The sequence below is a fragment of the Aphelocoma coerulescens genome, chromosome 22 (genome assembly GCF_041296385.1).
Source record: "Aphelocoma coerulescens isolate FSJ_1873_10779 chromosome 22, UR_Acoe_1.0, whole genome shotgun sequence".
NCBI lineage: Eukaryota > Metazoa > Chordata > Aves > Passeriformes > Corvidae > Aphelocoma > Aphelocoma coerulescens.
In genome coordinates, this window is record NC_091035.1 from 681355 (window position 1) to 702164 (window position 20810).

At 48.5% G+C, this 20810-nt stretch overlaps 1 protein-coding gene across 7 annotated transcripts in view; it reads right to left on the reverse strand.

Annotated features, from left to right (window-relative positions):
* Positions 1-20810, reverse strand: part of ANTXR1 (ANTXR cell adhesion molecule 1) — a 77997-nt gene that overhangs the window by 23151 nt on the left and 34036 nt on the right. For 3 of the 7 annotated variants that reach the window (XM_069035590.1, XM_069035588.1, XM_069035589.1), the window contains exons 14-15: positions 14697-14792; positions 6062-6103 (exon numbers count right to left, since the gene is read on the reverse strand). In XM_069035590.1, the coding sequence (XP_068891691.1) occupies positions 6062-6103; positions 14697-14792 (138 nt within the window). Of the gene's footprint in view, positions 1-6061; positions 6104-9419; positions 10933-12100; positions 12310-13398; positions 14591-14696; positions 14793-20810 lie in introns of those variants that run through there. The other 4 variants (XM_069035592.1, XM_069035591.1, XM_069035594.1 and 1 more) reach the window with 4 other exon arrangements.

The window sequence follows — 20810 nt, forward strand, 5'->3', positions numbered from 1 at the left end:
CAGAAATTGGGCTGCAAAATGTGTCCTGATCTCAGGGAAGGGTAACAATTGGTCACAACTACCAGGTTCTTCTCTTCAGAGCTGCCCTCTCTCTCTGGCCCCAGGCAGAGCTGCTGAGGCTCTTTGCTGCAACCCAAGAACTTAATATCTCTGCATGAAGTTTTCCATGAGGACTTTTTTTTTTGTTAAAAAGAAAGAAAAAACCCCAAAAAACAAATTGGAAGCGAAGCCATCTAAATATTTTCCTTCAGCAATTCTCTTTCTCGCTCTTCAGTTTAGCACAGACTGGACTTCTCACAACAGGAAATACCAAGGTTTAGGAAATCTTCCCCACAAGCCCTTAAAAGCCCTGCGAGTCCCCTCACTGCAAGTTGGGAGCCAGGACAACAGCACACGCACAGAAAGGCAACACGGACCTTGAAAAACAAAGGAGTCACAAGTTTTTTGCAGAATGAGTCTGTTTACATGTTTGGAAGGGCAGGGGAGGTTTTGCAATACAAGCAGAAAGCCCCCACCAGGGATGTCCTACACTCCTGGCCAATGTGCTCACCACACACGTGAGGAACTGGAGGAACTGGAAACGGGGGGGTCAGGGCAGGGAGGCAGCAGGGAAATGGGAAGGAAGGGGCACCCAGTCCCCACCATCCCCACATCCCACACCCCAACTCACTGCCCCGTGAGCCAGGGCTGAATTCTCACATCCTGCCTACTTCACTTGTATTTTTCTACACGTGGCTGCACCAGGGTTTGTACCTGACGAGCTCCAGCTCTGACCCAGCTGCAGCCTCAAAAACAGCCCCGGAAAATTCAAGTGCATTTAAGGATGCTGGAAACTGACTGTACAGCACTTGGCAACTTTCCACCCCCAAAATCTGCTTTAGATGGAGCTAGAGTTTCTTTTAACAAATAAGAAGAAGCAGGACAGAACTGCATTTCACAGTCAGGGATCCAGATTCATAAGTGCTGGATTGCAGAAAACAAAGATCTGTGTTTATCTCAGAGGCCAGGCCAGGCTCTGGATACTTTGACCCTGACCTGAGAGAACCTCATCTGTGGGTAACACAAGGATAATTCAGGCTCCACAAGGGACATCTGAACCACTCAGGGTAAGAATTCAAACTAAATTTGGCCAGATATTAAAAAAAAAAAGTTTGGACAACTTACCCCTCTCCCCACCCTTATAATTATTTTCCCAGTTGTCTCTGCAATGCCTGAATTTTGTCAGAATTCAGCATTTATAGAGAGCTCTGCCTGCACCAAGGGCTGAGCCACGACATGACAATCATTTCTCTGTGAGAGATGTTGTCATCGAATTCTACAGTTGAGAGAACACAGAGGCAAATCCAGCTGTCCTCAAGACTCCTTTCTACCCCTTCTCCCAACACTGGAGTCATTCCCAAATCCCATGGCCACCTCTCAACTGCTTTGTTACACTTTGAGGACACCTTGCTCTGTTCTCAGGGAACATTTCCTCCTACTATGGAAGGTTTTGCTTGCTACCTTGGTACCTCTAAAGGCTCCCCAGAATCTTCTCTTCTCCAGCCTGAACAACTTCAGCTTCATACAAGCTCATCCTTGAGGCACAAAGGTTTATCAAACCAGCCTTTGGTGGCCTTGATCATCACAGAAACTCCCCATTTGTCTGTGGTCCAGATCCTGCCTGAAGTCCTCCAAGAACAAAGCACTGCATGTGCACAGATGAGAGGGAGGTCTGGGTTTGGTGAAAGAAGGATGCTGAGCTGTTCCCACTCCAGAGCTCAGACACCGAGCTGCAGGAAGGTGGAGATCCTATAAGGTCATGGGAATCCACACCAGGATGGGATTAAACCCAACTCCCACAGCCTCTGCACTGCACTGGGCCTGCCTGGATATTCCACATGAAATTGGCTATGAAACTCCCCACCCTCATGGTGTAATACCTGCACCTCATCTATTGCCAGTATCGGCCCCATCTTTCTTCTTTCAGATGCTCTCTCTTGAAGGGTTCTTTTCTCCTCCTCCCATATTTCCACAACTCACTGTAAAAGGGAAGGAGGAGCACTGGAACACCACTGGGACCTGGCTTCATTTCACGAATAGCAGAATAAATTTCCTGCCTTGGTGTCTACAAAAAATTCCTATCAGATCCTTTCTCTGGAGCTTGTTTTGCTGTCTCCCCAGCAAGGCTTTCCAGAAGGAGCAAGGAAAACAATTTGGAAAGGAATAATGATCAGCAATAATTGAACAACCTGGTCCAGTGGAAGGTGTCCCCTGCCCATGGCAGGGGAGCGGAACAAAATGATCTCTAAGGACCCTTCCAACCCAAACCATTCTGTGATTCCATGATAATAAGTGAGAGTTCAAGCAGCTCTCCAAGCAGCTGAATCTCCTTTAGTCATTCTCTGGCCTCAGGGATGTTGTGGGAGAGATCAGATCCCAACAATCAGCGTGGATCCAGCTGAGCAGGGCTTTCATCCCTTGGCTGAACAGCAGCTGCCGGGCAGGGAGTTAAGTTCCTCCTGTCCATGCTGCCTCCCAGGACAGTGACAACGACCTTCAGGGTCTGATGCCAGTGCTGCTGAATGGCCCTTTCTGTCCAGCACCTCCCTGTGTGTGTTTGCTGTGCTGTGTGTGGGTAAGAGGACAAGAGACCTAAGAATTATCCCATTACAGGCTGGTTGGTGGCTTGGCTCCGGTGCCACAGTAGGGATGTCCGTGGATGTTGGGTGACAGAGCAGCAGGGAAAGAAAGGGACTGAGTGATGAGGAAAGGGCAAGCTCTGGGCATCTGGGTGATCTCCTGCCTGGCTTTGCCAGACTCCAGGGAGCTTTGTGTCCCTGGATCCCTGCTGTGGGAACAAGTGGCGCCTGCACAGATTCGGCTGTGGGGTTTAGGCTCTGCTTACAGGGCAGGGCCTAAAACCCAGTGAGGGCAGTGTGTGTCTCTTGGGATGCTGGGAGGGGCTCCAGTTTAGCACCCTCTGACTGCAGCCAGTCTGTCCAGGACTGACAGCAGCAGAATTCTGGCCTGGGCCAGGCAGTGAATAGCAAATTGTTGGAAGCTGCAGAGCCCTGCAGTTGGGTTTTTTTGGTGTATTTTGAGGATGGGTTGCTATAGTAGAACCAGCTTCAGCCTTGGGTGAGTTTCTGCTCTGAGCTGGGCAGAGCTGTTCCAATAAACCCAGCCCAAAGGTGCTGGGGCACAGGAGTAAAAGCAGCTGTGTCTTCCTCCAGCAGGACTAGAAGAAGCCTTCTTGTTGACTGGTGGTAGAAGAATGTGGTTTCAATCCACCTTCAGTGACTAATCACAGGCCAGAAAGGTGCTCCTGGCTCCTCCAGGCACTCACCTCTTCCGTTTGGCATTGACTCAATCCTTCCTAAGTGAAACCATCTGTCCTTCCCTGGGCTTCACCCTCAGCATCCCGAGCTCCCCAAGCAGCACAGCAGGAGCTGACAACATTTGCAATTTCTGAATGAATTAATTGGGAGTTTCTGGCCAGTAATGATTTCCTTCACCAACAGTGAAGTGTCTCCAACATGTCTCAAAGGGCCTCTGAAACAGAGTTCAATAAAACCTTTGGCGGGTCCGACAGCAAAGGCTGCTTCCCCCTCGTTGTTCCAGTGTAATGCATTCTCCTTCCTCCTGTGGGCCTCAGCTCCCAAACCTGCTGATGCAAGAATTCCTTGACGTTTTTTTTTTTATTTTGGCCAAGACTTTCGTGAGAAGAAAAAAATCCAACTGTAACCCTGCTGCTGAAGGGACCAGCAATCCCTCCTGCTGGAGAGAAGCAGCTGCTGGTTTCCTGCAGGGGAGGGGGATATCTGCAACACCCGAATACCTGGATTGTAGAAAATCAACTCCATCTTCTACTTGTTTAGAGCAAAGGAGAAAATCTGGAGGCTTCAACCTTCTGAGAACATATCACACTACTGCCAGCCCCACTCTGTAGACCAGCCCTCTCTAGGAGTAAATGCACCAACAAAATGCATCTTGTCAGCGCTTCTGCTCTTTTTTCCCTAGTGGGAAGCTCTTCTGTCTGGGAAAAACCAGTGCAAGTCACAGCTTCAAGCCTTACTGATTTCTGAGCACTGCCCTGATGCTGTACAGCTACTAAAATAGTATAGACTGTATTTTCCTTTTTAAAAATCCTTTGGCTGCTAAATGTGCATGTTGGCTCTGGGATAACTGAGTTTAGGGGATGTGCTCTGGTGGGAAGCACAGGTGAAATGATACCATTAGAGCAGCTGGCACACTGTAGAGATGGATGCCCCATCCCTGGAAGTGTCCCAGGCCAGGCTGGACGGGGCTTGGAGCACCCTGGGATAGTGGGAGGTGTCCCTGCCCATGGCAGGGGGTGGAATAGGAGGGTGTAAGGTCCCTTCCAACCCAAACCAATCCATGATTATTGTAACCAAACCCTGCCATCCCAAGGTCCCCAAAGAGGAGAATAACACCCAAAAGAATGTTCAGATCCCCTCTTGGACTGACGAGGCAGCAGGTAAAGCACAGGTCCTACTGAATGACAATTTTCAATCACCGTGCAGAGCCCTCTCAGGGTACAACCAAAGCCTGGACAAGTTGAATTTCAAGCTGCAGCTGTGGTTTTGCAGTAACTGCTCTGCTTTTGCAGCACTTACTGGGTTGACAAAAGACTTCCTTATAGGTGACGCACGTCTTCCCTCTTAGGGGATGTAATTTCCCCCTGCAGCCCTTGGCCAGGGAGCCAGCATTCCAGAGTGATGTATTTTAATTAATTTCAGCAATTGAATCCCTTGGCTTGGAGGCATGTGTGATGCAGAACAAAGCACGTGCAATTTGAGGTCAGTATTTTCCTTTTCATTCAGAGGACAGAAGCTGACAAAGCTGGTGGATTTTCACACAGCCCAAACAAATATCTGCTTAGGGAAACGGGCCAGGTACCTGCAGAGGGAGGCACAGGGAGCACTGGATCCAAATGCAAACCCCCCCTTGGGTCTGGGAATGGTCTCATTTGGACTTTGCTTCAGGCCTGTTTTGAAGGGGACAAGTGCCCCAAGGTGGAGATTCCAAGGCTGGCCTTGGGTCCGGCTGCTCTGCACAGTGCAGGGAGAAGCGAGGCCAGATCCCTGCTCCTTGCAGAGGCCTGAGCTTTCCTGAGCCTTGGCTCAGCCCACACTCCCTGTGCCAGGCTTCATGGAGAGCAGACAGCACCATTTCACAAGCTTTTCCACTTGCACGCTGAAGCAGGCAATGAATTTGTCTCCAGAAGCAGAAAGCAAGGCAAACTACCCAAGCAAATCACTCTGAGCACAGACCTAAATCTAATTTTACTTGCATATTTAAGAGGAACTGATCCAAACCCCAGTGAAGTCAATGGAAAAACTCCCATTGCCATCAGAGTGCCCTGCACAGAGCCCAGGGCCTGCAGTGAAATCCCATGTGGAAAACACTGGGAGCAAAGCAGAGACTCATTGCGTGCTGAAAGCAGGAGCACAGAGAAGGAGGCAGATGGAAAACTGGGCATGTTTCTGGGCAGAGCCTGTTAAATAATGGTGGCAGAGCTTTAACCATTTGTGACAAGATTCATCTAAAGCTTGTAAGCAGAGTTAAGATGGAAGTTTTAATGTTGATTTACCATTTGTTGATTACTCTCCACTAAAACTTCCCTGGCTTGTGTAGCTCTGCTGATGTCAAGAGGATTTTGCTGGGGTTTTACATCTGCTCTCAGTGTGCCTCAGACCGTGAGCTTCCTTTTCTCACAGCAACTGTGCTCTGAGGGCTCAGCACAGGGAGCTCCTGCCAGGGGTAGTTGTATATCCCAAACCACCAAAATCATTACCGTGCCATTCCAGGAAGGCAGCTAAGCACGTGTTTAGGTTCCACTAACTTCAGAGTTAAACACAGGCTTAAGGGTTGTCCCTTGTGTGAATCACAGCCTAACTCTGCAGTGCTGTTCTGACCAAGTGAGGCATTGTCTGAGCTGTCCTCCTTCCCCACCTGCTCAGTGGAGGCACTGAACTCACAGATTTAATCACCTTTTGTGAGGAGACTGAACAAAACCTTGTCCTAAGCACCGAAGAGACCAGGGATCAGTGTCACTCACCTCGCTGTCTTCTGCAGGAGGTGGGGGAGGCTCTTTGATGATCTAGAAGGATTAAAGAGAAAGAGAATCTTAAATTCACACTTTGTTCTTTAGCACAACTCAAATGTCACAAAAAAAAAAAAAATCCAAAGGAGAAAACAACAGGATGTGCTGCTGGAACACCTCTGTTACCACAGGCTGTGACCACGGGGTGCCTGTGGGTGCCACTGTCGCCGAGGGGCAGCAGAAGGTGTCCCAGAGCCCTGCCACAGGGACACTCCTAATGACAGCTCCACACTTACATTGCTCATTAGGTCACCCCTGCCCTGTGTGAGGCAACAGAAAATTCGAAGTCTGATATCCCTGATTTTCCTAATCCCAGCAGTTGCCACAGTCAGTGCTGGCTCTGAGCATTGAGGCTTCACCTGAACAACCACACTAAAATCAGCATCTCCTCCTCCTGCCCTCTGCACATGTGTACAAATCCTGCCTCAGATAATTCACAGTCTGAACAAAGGCTGGAAAGCAAAACCAGTGTGAAGCAAAAGGCCCTGGGGACATTGCAAAGCAGTGATAACCCCCAGCCTGTCTCCCAGACCATTCTTCCTTTTTCATTCCAGAAGGCTGTGCCAGCGCATGCTCTTCACATTAATGCTTTTCATATTAGCAAGTTAATATAGTTCACTGTCATAAACTTCAAAAAAAATAAATATATACATATAGATATATGGCTCACTGAGGTTTGTAATAAAGCAAGCAGGGTGAGGTTGCAGCCTGGTCCAGGATATTCTCCATAGAAACCATTTCAGTTTATGTGGGTGTGAGGCCATTATTTCATGCAGAAAGTTTGCATCCAGGGCTCGGCAGGCAGTTGGCTGCTACCAGAGCCCTGCATCCAAGAGCAACAGAGATGTTTCCAGGGGGAGGGCAGCGACAGCAGGCACGTCAGACCCTGTCCCTCACAGCCGGAGCAGAGCCCCTGCACAGCCCCAGCCCTGGCACGGCAGTGCCATGCCCCAGGATGGGTTTGCTCCAGCAGTTTCCAGTGCATCTGGACAAGGCAGCTCTTTCTGTGCACACCAGGCCACGAGTCAGAGGCTGTCTGAGCACCAGCGGAGGTGACACTGAGAGTCCTGAGCTCTGCTCAGAGCTGGGTGTTGGGGGCAGAGGCTGCCCTGGCACGGGGGACACATGCGTGGGCTTCAAAATCACCCTGAAAACAAAAAATACAGTCCCAAACAGCAATGGCTTGGCTGTTTAAATGCAGAAAGGGAAAATGACAATCACATTAAAGGCCCTGAAGATATAAATATTTACAGCAATTCCTCTCACTCGTGTTTTTCCTCCTGTGATGAGCTCACTGTTTTTATTTTCCTCTGCAAAGCCCGAGTCATGCAATGTGGCCATTAATGAGGAGCATGTGCCTCTGGCTGGGGAGGAGACAGGGCTGGAGCAGTTTGTGTCCCAGCCCAGGGCAGTGATGAGTGCTGGGCTCTGCCATTACCTGCTCCTGGGCCACAGGGCTTCTGTTTTGGTGGCCTGCAGCACTTCAGGGAACCCCAGCTAAAGAGACTCTGTGCATTCAATCAGCACTGAATGTGGGCATGCACAGGAGCCCAGAGCTCTTGTGGAAACACAAAATCACTCATGAGGAGGAGTGTGGTGGAGCCTTGCTCATCCCCTGTTCTGGCACAGCAGGAGTGTGGGTCAGGTGTGGCTGATGGTCCCCGTTAGGGAGGAAGGAGGGGGGATGGCCCTGAGGAGCTTGAGCTGACCAGCAGAGCTGGGTAGTGAATGAAACAGCACCCATCTCCCTGCCCATCCTGGGATTCCCAGCTTGGGCCGGATAGAAATGATGAAAACTTTGAAAATGACAAAAAATAATGAAAAGTAGATGAGAAGTGGGTGATACGTCCCAGGGGATGCCCAGGGAGGCTTGGAGTCCCTATCCCTGGAGGTGTCCAAGGAAGGCCTGGATGTGGCACTCAGTGCTCTGGGCTGGTGACAAGGTGGGGATTGGGCACAGGCCGGACTTGGTGATCTCAGAGATCTTTTACAACCTGAATAATTCTGGAATTCTGTGAAAAGTGGATGAAAAGTTGTCTGCATCCCAGTACTACTCTGTGGAAAGGAAATTCTGGCTATCAGCATGGTTTACTCGGAGGTGTAAGATGGAGACAGCACCATCTCTTCTGTGTCTCCTGACACACTAAATACTGACAGAGTGTGCAACGCACCAAAAAACACAGAAGACTTTTTCAGATTAATTTTGGTCAGTGTGAGGGGGTGGCATTTGTCAACAGACCTCCTTTAGAACCAAATGCCTGAACACAAACCCATCAGACACTGAGAAATTTCAGATATCTGATCCAAAATGTACTTGCTGGAAGAGGCCTGGTTCCCTCCTGGAGCATCCCCTGTTCTGGTGGAACATCATGGGTTCCAGTGGAGTTTCTCTCATTTGCATTGGCACAAAAACATCAGGATAAGCCATCCAAATTTGGTCCAGCAAAGTATCCAAACACAACTTCTCAGCCAGTATCACTGGCAGCTCTGCAGATTGCACACTTGGCAGTGAGGAGATGGCTGTTTTCCACATATTTGCATTCCTCCCCATAACATATGCACACATACACACAAACTGACTGACTTCTGTAAACAGATCAAGTGTTTTCTATCACAGTCCGAGAGGGGGAAAAAAAAGACATTCCTTCCATTTTTGAGTGCTTTGCACTTCTAAGAGCAACTGAACTCCCCATAAACTGGCAGCATGGACTGGTTAATTTGGACAAGTCTAGAGATGGGGGAGTTCAGTCTCCTGTGCCTTTCAGCCTCTACGACCTTTCAAAGTTCAAGTCTTACAAAAAAATCTAATTTCTGACTCTCTGCCCAGGTCTTCAAACAGCACAAATCTTTTCCTTCTCCCTTTTGGATTCTTACACTTACAGCTCTGTGCGCATGAAATCCTTATTCTGGGGCACTGAGACCCTTGTTTTGGGGCATTTGAGACCCTTTCTCTGGGCACTGAAGCCGACGGGGCCTTGGTGCCATCCCGGAGCAGTGGGCACAGCAAGAGCCGGGGGCAAGGCCAAGGGCCCAAAGGCCCCACAGCCGCTCGCCTGGCACAGGCAGAAACAACTCAAGGACAAGAGTGAAACTGCCATCACAGGGACCCTGTGAGGACACAGCCCACGTGGCCACCTCGTTTTTGCCCTAGCTGCACCTCTGGCCTGGCCAGATGACACCCAGGACCTGCTGAAGGGATCAGCTGGGAGCAGGCCAGGCCCAGCACAGCGCTCCGGCGAGTTTGGCTTGGCAAGGCCGCCGTGTTTGTCCATGTGTGCTGCAATGTTTGGATAACCCCAAGCCATCCCTGGGATTGCTGTGTAGCTGGGTCTCCTGTCCCTGTGTTTGGGAGAAGAACACGATGGTTCGGCCCCAGGTTTGCTCTCCAGGTGAGGAATACCTGAGGGGTTCCACACCACCAACGTGCTACAAAAACCTGGCAGGGCTTTTTTCCAAGGGTAAAGGCCCCTGGGATGGAGAGGTGGCCACTGGCCTTCCTTGGCACAGGAAGGAACTTTGAGAGCAGTTGTCAGCACTTCCACACACTCAGCTGTGAAAATTCAGGACAGTGAAGTAATTTTTTGCCTTTCACCACAGATCCCAACATGCATGTGAAGGGCAGGTCTCTGTTAGCTGAGCCACTCTGTGTCGCAGATCCATGGAGCAGCAGCTGTTTCTGATGGATAACCCAGTGGCAAAGCAGAGGAATGCTATTAGCCACCTCCTGGAAGGTTAAAAGCATTGGGAAGGATGAATTTTCTGTTGCCCTGAAATTTCTATAGCCACTCAGGCATAAGAAAGCACATGTTGAATCCAAATTTTGCATATTCCAGGAATGTGTCTAGGATGTTTTCTATCTTAGGAGCCCAGAAATCTCCACCAGCTCTCAGTGTCCAGCAATCACACAGTAAGTATCCCTGGAGTTTTAGATGATAAATAGGGGCAATATGTTTCTTGTCAGAGGAGCCTATCTACTTTAGGATGGGACAGATCATCATTTAAAATGAAGCAAACAGTACAAAATAAGAAGTAAAGGACTTTGCCTCTAATTAGGACTACAGTTTGGAAGCATGCAGTTAACTGAGCAGATTATTTTTGTCCTTAATTACCTTCACTCTTCTGGAAAACACAGAATATATATTCTTGCTATCTTACCAAACAAGGGTTTTAAATAGCATTAACTGTGATCCGTCTGACTAATTTCCTATTTTTTTTTCCTTACATATTTATAGTTTTGACCTCTCAGTCCTGTGACAGTTTCATAGTTGAGGTATGAGTTGGGTAAAGGAACATTTCCTTTTTATTTCTGTCACATCTCCTGTGTCTTCTCAGTACCCATAAAATCCTTGGAGATCTGGTCTACACTTTAAAGCTAACACAAGCAGAGGCCTGTCCCAATTTCTTCACCTGCAGTATAATACAATCTTCTTCCTGCTTTCTCTCTCTTTCCTGGGTTGTCTCCACAATGTTGCAGATGATTCATGATCCTGTGCTCCCTTCTCCCCAGATCAGCACAACTGCAGAAGAGCTGTGCCCCGTGTGAGCGAGTGGGAATCGGAATCCATGGACCTTTGTAAGGAATCTCCATCCAGCCAACAGGGACCCTGCCATTTTATGATGCCATTAGTTTTAGCCTCTTCAGGCGTGCTGCAGAGCCGATGCATTTCCTCCCCTTCTCTTCCACCAGTTTAGCCATGTGGTTTTAATCTATATTTTCTGTATTTTCTCCATCCAGCTTTTTGTTTCCAAAACTTCTGGTCATCTGCAGTACAGACTGAGAGCCAAACAGATTGCTGGGTTCTTCCATGCTTACTTCCAGAAAACAGCTTTAAAGTTAAAACTGGTGTTAGATGCTTAAATACCAACACCTCATTTATATGCCAGCCACACCCCTGTATTTGAAATCATTGTAGTATGAAAATGAGTGAGCTGGGGCAGATTTTCTACGTGGGCAAATAACCCAGCCCAGCCTCTCAGGCCACCCTGGATGGCTGCAGAAGGGAGGCAGAGGCTCGTGTTTACTTCACAAACCTGGGAGGAGCTGTGATGTACGAGCACCTGGGGAAATGCACGTGGGGAAAAGGCTCAGGCTCAGCTGCCCCAGGGACAGAATTCCACTCCCAGCCCTGGAGTGCCCTCGCTGAGCTCCAGCCCAAGGCTTGGGCAGGCTGGGTGGGGCCATCCCCTCAGATATTCCAGGGCAAACCTTCCGCGCAGGTCCCGCTCTGGGGCAAAGCGTGGCCCAAGCACAGCTCCCTCATCCTGCCAGGGTCAGTGTCTGTGCAGCACATGGGCACAGGGAAACCGTCCCAGCGAGGGAGACCATCCCAGCACAGCCAAGCCTTCCAGCTATTACATTAATTATGCCTTCACTGTGCATCCAAACACTTTAAGCAGCTCCATTTCCAAGCCAATCTAACACGGTGCCTGCAAAGTCCTCCTCAAGACAGTTCTGGAGGTTTATTATCTCTTTGGCCTACATCTGCATTAAAACCTATTTGATTTATATCAACATTAAACCTGAGGCTCATGTTGGCCTCCTAGCCAGAACAATTTCACCCTTGGACACTTGAACAGCCTCTTGCCCGCACAGTTCCTGCTATGGATGTCTGCCCTGCTCCAGGTTGCACTGTGCTCAGGAAAGAGGATGAATGGGAAGACAAGCAGGGGAAGCCAGAAGCTGGGATCTGCTGCTTTGCAGATCTGCTCAGCTCAGGAAAGGCGAGGTCACCCTGTTAGAGGTGTCTGTGTACTTGCCATCATTCTTGTTACAAGCACAGCGTTGGGGAGTTCAGCAGAGCAGAATTGTTTCTTTGTTTTCTGTTATTAAACAAACCTCCTACAACCTTTGGAGAGGTCGGTGCCTGCCTCCTATGCTTTTGTAATATCCTCCACAGGTATCCAGGGAAATTTTGCCTGTGCTGGTATCAGGCACAGCAAAGAGTTATTATTGTTCTGATCTACTGAGCAACAATTGCCTCTACTGTAAACCGAGTGGTAAATTCCAGACTTCATCCCAGAATACTTCTGAGACCAATAAACTTGGATACATTTGGAAACAGCATTCCTTCATGGGCGCATGCCAAGGAGATACCGGGTTCCAGATAAACCTCCAGAGGGAGTCTATTGACTCCAGTCCATTTACTCCTGGGACAAAGCTGGCTTGGTGTCTTTCCTGAAGAACTGCTGGATGGTAATGACTCCTATTTAATTAAAAAGCATGCCAAGAGGAATTTCAGGGTTTAGAAATGTGCTTGTCACTCAGAAACAAATTTATACTTGGTAAGAGAAGAACTTGCTATGTTTTTTTCCTTTTTCCCCTGGACACATCCACAATTATCTCTGAAACATCCCTGGGCTGGAATCCACGGCGATGTCTCCGGGTCTGCGGTTTGGTTATTCGAGGTTGGAGCTCTGGTCTGTTGTGCAAGGCAGTTCCTCTGCCCTTAATTCACTTCTGACAACATTGCATTCCTCCCCGTGCCACTTCCAAGCCAGTCACTAAGCTCTGCTCGGCTCCCTTTCCCCATCCCCTAACAGGCTGGGCACTCCTCCATGGATTTATCTTTAATTTCACAGAATTTTTGGGTGAGCAGTGCACAGTGGGGTGTCCTGGCTGCTGATCCTCTGCCAAACACACCGGATGCCCTCCCGGAGAGGTGGAAGGGATTTCATACAGGCTTCTTGGAATAAAATCTTTCCAACAACTACAGGGAAGTGTTTGACTACATTGGAAAAATATCAGCGAGATAGTCCCCACTCGCAGACCTTGCTAGGAGGGAACGTGGGAGGTAAAGGAGGAGAGTGAGGAAAAGCTTTTATCTACAACAAATGTTTTAAGTAGAGAGTTTAAATCTGGAAAATATTAAGCTTATAAAGTTTCATGTGGACCAGAGACTCCCTCTCTCTGCTGCACCCACCTTACTTATCTGGACTGTTTTTCACACTCAGGGCTGTTACATGACCACTGTCCTCACATGATTCCACTGCAGCAGAGCCACAGAACCCTCACAATGACGGCTCCATATCCCCTCAACACCCTGCTGCTTTTATTTGTGCCTTTTTCTCATCAGCTTCATCTTTCTGCTCTAAGAGCACCTTAAACCAGCAGCATCACTGAGAGCATTTTCCCTCTATCCCCTCAATTCTCCCCCAGATGCCAGTGCCAACATCCCCACAGGGCACATCTCCACTGACTTCCATGCAGATGTGCCAACAAAAAGTTGGCCCAGCTCCTCTGGGAACGTGTCATCTAGTTCAGACAAATAACTCTGAGCAACCTACCACGCTGCTAATCCTTTGGCCAATTTTAGAACCAATTTTTTTTTTATTGTTCTGAAAGTCCAAATAAATATTTTTTCCATTTTGGTTTTCATCTTGGGACAGAGGTGCCAAACTACTGTGAAGAGAAGCGTTTTATCCCCATTTTCAGCCAGGAACAGAAATAGACAACTAAGATTTTTCCTGCAAGATTTTCATCCTTGTTCTGGATAATACATCTCAGCACAGAGACTCATCCTCCAGCAAGTGGCTCCTGCAGTGTGTGGCTCCAAAGCTCTCTGCTCTGCATTGTTGGTTTGGTACAACATGGTGCGAATTTACAACACTGGGTCTGTGATTTAAAATCAGGAATAATGATGGTGACCCAGAAACTGGAGCCGGTTTGGGCAGCCTTAAAAGCAACTTCTGAAACGTTGCATGCAGCCAGTCACCAAACCCAGGCTCCAATTCTGCTGACATTTGTGTGTCCCTAATTCTTGTTCTATATTTGCAGCACGAACAAGATCCAAAACAAGAGCAGAGCTTCACTGCACTGTGTGTTCCACAGTGATGAGCCCTTGCCCTGATCCTCATTGGGAAAGGCAGTGCCAGGGCTCAGCACGGATGCTCGGGGTGTGACAGGTCTGTGCAGACAAACACCAGAGTCACGTGAGATGAAAGCTCCTTTCGAGTCCTGTGATTTCCTTCTTGCCTCCTTTGACCTCTTCCTTCTCCCCTGTTTTTTCCTGATTTCCCTCTGCCCTTTTAAAGCATTAACTCTGTGATTGTGCTTTTGAACTTTTGTGAAAGGGCCTGGAGGAAAGACAATGCTCAGTGAAGCACTGTCACTGGGATATTTCAAAGTGCTTTTCAGACGTGGTGATCCAGGAAACAAAGTTCATCTTGCAAAAATTTGCACACCTAGAAATGTCTTCTCCTTGCACCTGAGGCAGAACCAGGACTCCAGTGTGGGTTGATGAGTCCTGCCTTTCTACAGGAGCCCTCCAGCATGGGCATGCTGACACTGGGGTTAGAAAATCCAGAACAGGCATGGCAAGGAACACATTTTTGCAAACTATTTCCATTTTGTGACCAAAACACAAGACTTAAAGGCTCCTGACAAGGTTTGGATGTTGGCAACATTGCTGTTCCACAAGTCTAATTCCAGGCTGGGCAGATGAAACAGAAGCCCAAAGCAGAGGCAGCAGTGGCAGAAATGCTGCCCTGTTCTGGGATCAGTCCTGTGGAAAACGCTGCCTCCCTCCCCCTCATTTCTTGCTTTCAGGCAGCACTGAAATGCTGCTTTGTGCTGATGATTTCTGTCACTTACCACAGTGCAGCAGAGGGGCCAGAACCACCAGAGCAGAGCCAAGGCCAGCAGGAGGAAGAGGATCAACAAGGCGATGGCCAGGATGGTCCCGTCGGACTGGAGGAGAAGCACAGAGAGCGTGTGACACCTGTGACACAGAACTGTCCTCACACAGATCCTCCCCTGTGCACCCTGCCCCCAGCTGTGTCCCAAAGGCCCTTCTCCATTTATTGCCACATTAATGATAATGATCAATTAAGTCACACTCCATTTAATTTTCAGACAAGATGCAGCTCTCCCCTCCTCACACATGCAGATGTGGCACCTGCCCTCCCCCACACCTCACTGCAGAGAGGCCGAGACCTCTCATTCACTTCACAGGTTTTGCATCAGTTTTCTGACCCTCACAGTTACATAAAACACAGATTAATGTAACATTCCTCTGACTATTTAAGTGAAGACTTAGAAAAAGATTTTAAGGAGAGCTCATACCACAGTCATGGAATCATAGAGTGGTTTGGGTTGGAAGGGACCTTAAAGCCCATCCAGTGCCACCCCTGCCATGGGCAGGGACACCTCCCACTGTCCCAGGCTGCTCCAAGCCCATCCAACCTGGCCTTGGACACTTCCAGGGCTGAGGCAGCCACAATATTGGCAATGTTTCACTGCAGTTCAAGCAGCTTCTTTGCAGCTCTTTCCCTCCTGCAGCACAAACTTGACAGCAACATTGGTGTTACAGCTGACTCCAGATAGAAAACTTGCAGTGAGATCTCCAGGGCACCATGACCCAGGTCCTCCTCCTCCTCCTCTCAGCTGTGCTGACTCAGAGCAGCTCTGCCATGAGCTTTCCAAGAGATCTGAACATCCGTCACAAGGACACACAGGGAGTTTCCCCATCATTAACTCCAGAAGATCCCCTCCTCTCTGGCTGGAACACTTCTCCCAGTTAAAACACGTTTGCAAGTCTCCAGTATTGATCAGCTCTGCAAACTGCTGCACAAGCCAGCTCAATTCAGCTGTCAAGCCCCAAATGTGCATCACTTCTTGCTGCTCAGATTTAACCCAAACCAGACGTCCCTGTCTCCCTGAGGTGTGCCAGCCTCCCTGTACCACTCCTCCCCAGGACTGTGCTATTCCCAGACCAGCAAGGCCTGACCTAAGGCTCTTTTGAGAGGTTCTTGCTGCAAGAGCCAGACATTTAAACCCCCCCACCCAATGTCAAGGCCATGGTGCCAGACTGAGGACACGTCCAGGACAGACTGACCCGAGGGGTGCAAGAAATGGGTGCCTCCTTAAATCACTGCAACCCAAGGGCCAGATGACCTCCCATCATTCCAGAATGGGAGAGTCATGGAAGAACAACCAGGTTGAGAGCATTTTCCAAACTCTCTGCTGGTGCAGAAAGAATTTCTGGAGAGCTTGGATCAAGACAACCTGATCTTTGACACTTGGAAGCAAGAGAAGGCAATCCACACAGGAGAAGAATTCACCCAAGGCATGTCTGGAAATGGAACTTGGACCCCAACACACACAAAAAAAGCTCTGTTGAGAAGACAGAGCTGTACATTTGGGGCTGTTGCGCCAGACAAACAGCAAAAAGGCACATCCATCATCTGCAAAATGCAACCTGCTGGCATTCAATGCTTTATAAAATGTGATCTCAGCTCTTTACTAGAAGAAACTAGAAGAAATCAGACTTTTCATGTCTAATTGTGCCCCACATTAAAACAAATATTTGCTTATTAAGAGTATTCTAAAATCAATTTGCAAAAATGCAAAACAAATTAAAGTGGCTTTTAAACTGTTTCCTGGGGATTTTTTGGTTTGTTTTTAAAAATATAATTTGTTTTTACTTTCCTTTCCCCCAAGAACAACCTGTAAAGACCAATTTTTGATACCCCAACACATCTGTTCCTCTGCAATGCAGCTGGTCTGGCCAGCTGGGGTTTTGCGTATCACAGCAGCAAACCAGTCCAGAAGACTGGGCAGGGTTGGAGGTGCCAGATCTTCCCAGTCTCACTCAGAACTGAGCTGTCACTCTGTGTAATGTCTATGGTTTTATACAGCCAGAACTGGGCTGAGATAGAAGTTGCCACTCAGCCAAGCTGAATGATAAACAGGAACAAAAATCTGCCTGCTCAAGGGTTTGCAAAAGTTCCACTGGCACTTGGAGATCTCTCTCCCAGTCTTATATAGCTGGTGAAAAAGGGCTGAAGCATTTCAAATGTCTGTTCTCATTCTATTTTTTTAAATCAAAATTTGGAAGAACAATGCAAACGCTCATGGAAACACTGAACCATGGAATAATGCAATGAGCGTGTTTAATACTTATTGAATACAGGCAATTCAGACCAGGAAAACAACTTTCATTTTAAAAAGGGAATTTTTACAGCCAACTAGAAGCTGTTTCATAAGAAAAGATCAATGAAGAAAAGCCTGGCTAGCCCCTGAATACACACAGTTATCTGTGATGGGTGCTACTGTCACAGGGATTCACCTTACACAGGTAAACGTGGGGCTGGGACCCACAGTGAGATCAACAACCTAAAACTCCACAGCTCCTGACCAGCTGACAAAAGCCAGACAGCAAAGGTAATCTCAGAGCTTGTGCCAAATTACTGTAAAACTTTGGCACTTTGCTTCCTGAGAACTGTTGGAGACCTGGACAATACCTGGAGTTGTTCTTTTGAAACACCTTATCTTACCAAGAAACAGTAAGAGAAAAAAATAGTGGGCTCTTTCCATGGCCTCTCAAGGTGCTCCACATCTGAAGTGCTAAAACTCTCCCACACAGGCTCTGAAACTAATAAGCTGTGGGGAAAGAGAGGCAGCTGTGCCTTGAAGACTCCTTTGCCCTGCCAGAGTCCAGCAAGGCCAAGAAAAGGTGGCAAGTATTGCTGGCAGTGGGAGTACAGTGGAAAAGAACCCCTGGAAGATGTTGTACAATAGAGAAAAAGCAGGAGATCTGGAGCAGGACATGTAAGAGGCATTTCCTCATATATAGGGGGGTGTACAGATATATATACATAGAGAGAATCTCAGAATCACAGAGTGCTTTGGGTTGGGAGGGACCTTAAAGCTCATCCAGTGCCACCCCTGCCACGGGCAGGGACACCTTCCCGCAGAGCAGGCTGCTCCAAGCCCACCCAGCCTCCCCTCAGCTGTGGAGCTGCCAGGGACGTGAGAAGCCAGGCTGGGACTGGGGGAATTCCCTGGCCAGGAGACACCAGCCTGGCGCTCCTCTTGGATTGCAGGTTCTCCTCGAGAAAGGAGGGAAGGGATGGCAAAGTCTGATCCAGAAACTGCCCTGGGGTGTTTCCTGCCAACCACTGACCCCCAAACCCTGGGGTACGTCCCACAAGGGAACGGCTCCCTGGAGGCACACACCGACCCCGGGAAGAGCCGACCCCAAGGCTCAGTATGAACGAGGTGCACATTCCTTTAGCAGCCAGGGCAGAGGGATGGCCCCTCCATGGCTGGGCCACAGAGGAAATGACTCCTCCTCAGCGTTCATTCCTTTGCTGCTCCCTGCTGAGGTTGCTGCCCAAGACCAGGCTCCCAAAATTCTGCCCCGGGAAGTGTGGATGCAATCATGAGGCAAGACAAAGCTAAGGCAGAATCTGTGGTACGAAGGCCCCTCTTTCATCTTACGCATCCTTGATGCTTCTAACACGGAAACAAAAATAAATCCATTCATAAAAAACCATAAATCAGTCCATTGGAATTTCAATGGAACTATGGCATAATCCTGAGGGTTTTCCAAAAAATGCTGCTACACAGCAGACAGGCATTTTTGGTTGCATTTGGGTTTGTTTTGTTTTTTTAATCTTATTTTTAAGATTTTATTTCCTAGTTTCTCGCTTTACTGTGCTGGCCTTTGCTGCACACAGCAACAGAAACCAATGTCTACCATTTATCACATACAGGAATTTTTTTAATATAACAGAAACAATGTGGCCTAATTTCTAAAAGGAAATGAAAACTCACTGCTCTGCAGGGTCAGCCTCTGGTCCGTGTCTGTGGAGCTGCTTGAGCAGGAGCCAAGCTCAGCAGGGGATGTGAGCACAAAGCACCTGCTTGAGGTCACCCAGCAAAGGTGTTCTCAGCTCCTTTCCCCTGTTTTCTGTGCTGTGACATGAAATGCCCCTCTGGCAATGATCTGTTTCCCTCCTCTCCTTCCAGAGCTGAAAGGAGATGAGAGCTGCAAACACTTTTCCAGCATCCCATTATTTGCTTTACAAGCCAGTGCAAACACCAGAGCAGCCTCCCTTCCCCACAGGCTGGACAAACCCCGAGAGAGAGACGCCTTTGTCTTGAGGAGCTCACCCTCCAAACAGAGCGGGCAAACACACGGTGGGAAGGAGGAGTGATCATTGTGCCCTCTGTTACAAGGGAAAAACTTTGGTTGGGGGAAATTCTCCAACCCTCGATTGCTGTGTTTATCCTTATGAAAATCACTGAACTTTTCCTTCAGCCCCCCGGGCTGAGCAAGGGAGGCTCCTCACAGGCAGCTCCCCACGACTCTGATGGGGTAAGAACCTGCCAGCATGACCTGGACACACACAACAGCTTTGGGATAAGTTTCCTTCTGAAACTCAGTTTAAATTGAAATCACATTTTCAACAGGAAAACATTTCAATAAAATTAAACATTTCATTTCAGCATGCTCTGTTTCAACCTCATTATTAAGTGGGGTTTCACCCTTGGAGGTGCACATGTGTGCAGAGATCCTGGACTGCATTTCCTCTTTAACCTCAGCACTGTCACAGGAGCACAGACTGCACAGCCACAAACTATTCTGATATTTTCAAATTAAAGCTTTTCAAAACTTCCATCCTGTCCTGCCCCCACCTCCAATTTATTGGTCTCTTCTTCCCAACCCATAGGAACATGGGTTTTGCAACATGACAACCACACTTCGGGGTGCTACAAACCAGCCCATGGAGCAATACTGGAATGAAATAATCTCTGCACGTTTAACTCTTTGGGTGACCTGTGGCAGCAAAAATGTTCCCTGCCTACAATACTTTCAGCATTTAAGAGCAATTTCTTGTAGAGGCAAACCCAAAATCTCATGCCCTGGAGCTCCCAGCGAGCAATGCCTCAGTTAATGACAAATACCCAGGTCAAGGGCCCAGGAAAACCTCATCAAATGGACTCTGCAGCTTCAAAAAGCCTCTACTGACAGCCCAGGGAGGGCCTTTGGCTGCCTGCAGACCCAGGGGCACTGATCACTGGCACAGCCCTAATTGTGCCCCCCAGAACAAAGTCAGCTTGAAAACCCCCACGCTGAATTACATTGCACTAACACCCAATTACACTTCCTTTGAATTAAAAACAAAAAACAACAAACCCAACAAAAACAAGCCTGCAGGGAAAGGTCATTGGTTTTTACTACCAGGCTTCAGTTCTTGCTTGATTTTCTAATTTAAAGGTTAAATCCATCCACTATTGATTAACTCAAGGGCGCAAATTCCTAGAGCCTTTCAAACTGCCCCAGGGAGAAAGCCGGGACACCCCCCGGCTGTAGTGAGGCTGTGCCAGTCCCCACCTCCTTTTGGCAGCTGCAAAACCTCTCCAGGTTAAAAGATCAAAGTTTTAGCTGACTGATGGCTCCTACACCCTTTCAGCTGGAACTGTCAGACCAGAGGGGCTGTTTCTACTCCCAAATTGTGAGTCTGCCCCCCGCCTGACACCTCAGCCAACATCCCAAGCCATTTATTGACCTGGTGACGTTCCCTGCTCCCAGCCAAGAGCTGCCCAGGAAGAGCTGGGTTATGCTGTCCCGGCAGTTTTCACCTCCCTTCCAGTTATGGGTCTGAGAGATACCAGTGCAAGAGGTCATGAGTGGTTTCCTCTTCTGGGAGCATTTTAGAAAATGAACAAAGGCTTATTTCAATTCCCATCCTGGCTTTCCTCCGAGATGCTCTTTCTGCACTGCAGAACTTGGCCCTGACTTCCTGCCCCCAAACATGGCCTTGGCAATTCTTTCCTCTCTTGAACATTCCCTTTCCTGACCTTGCCTGGTGTGCAGTGCCTGGGCACACCTGCACATTCACAACACAGCATTTAACAATTTCTCTCTCTTCCAGTTCTCCAAACTCCTCACACAGCAACAGGAGTAATTCCTTTTCT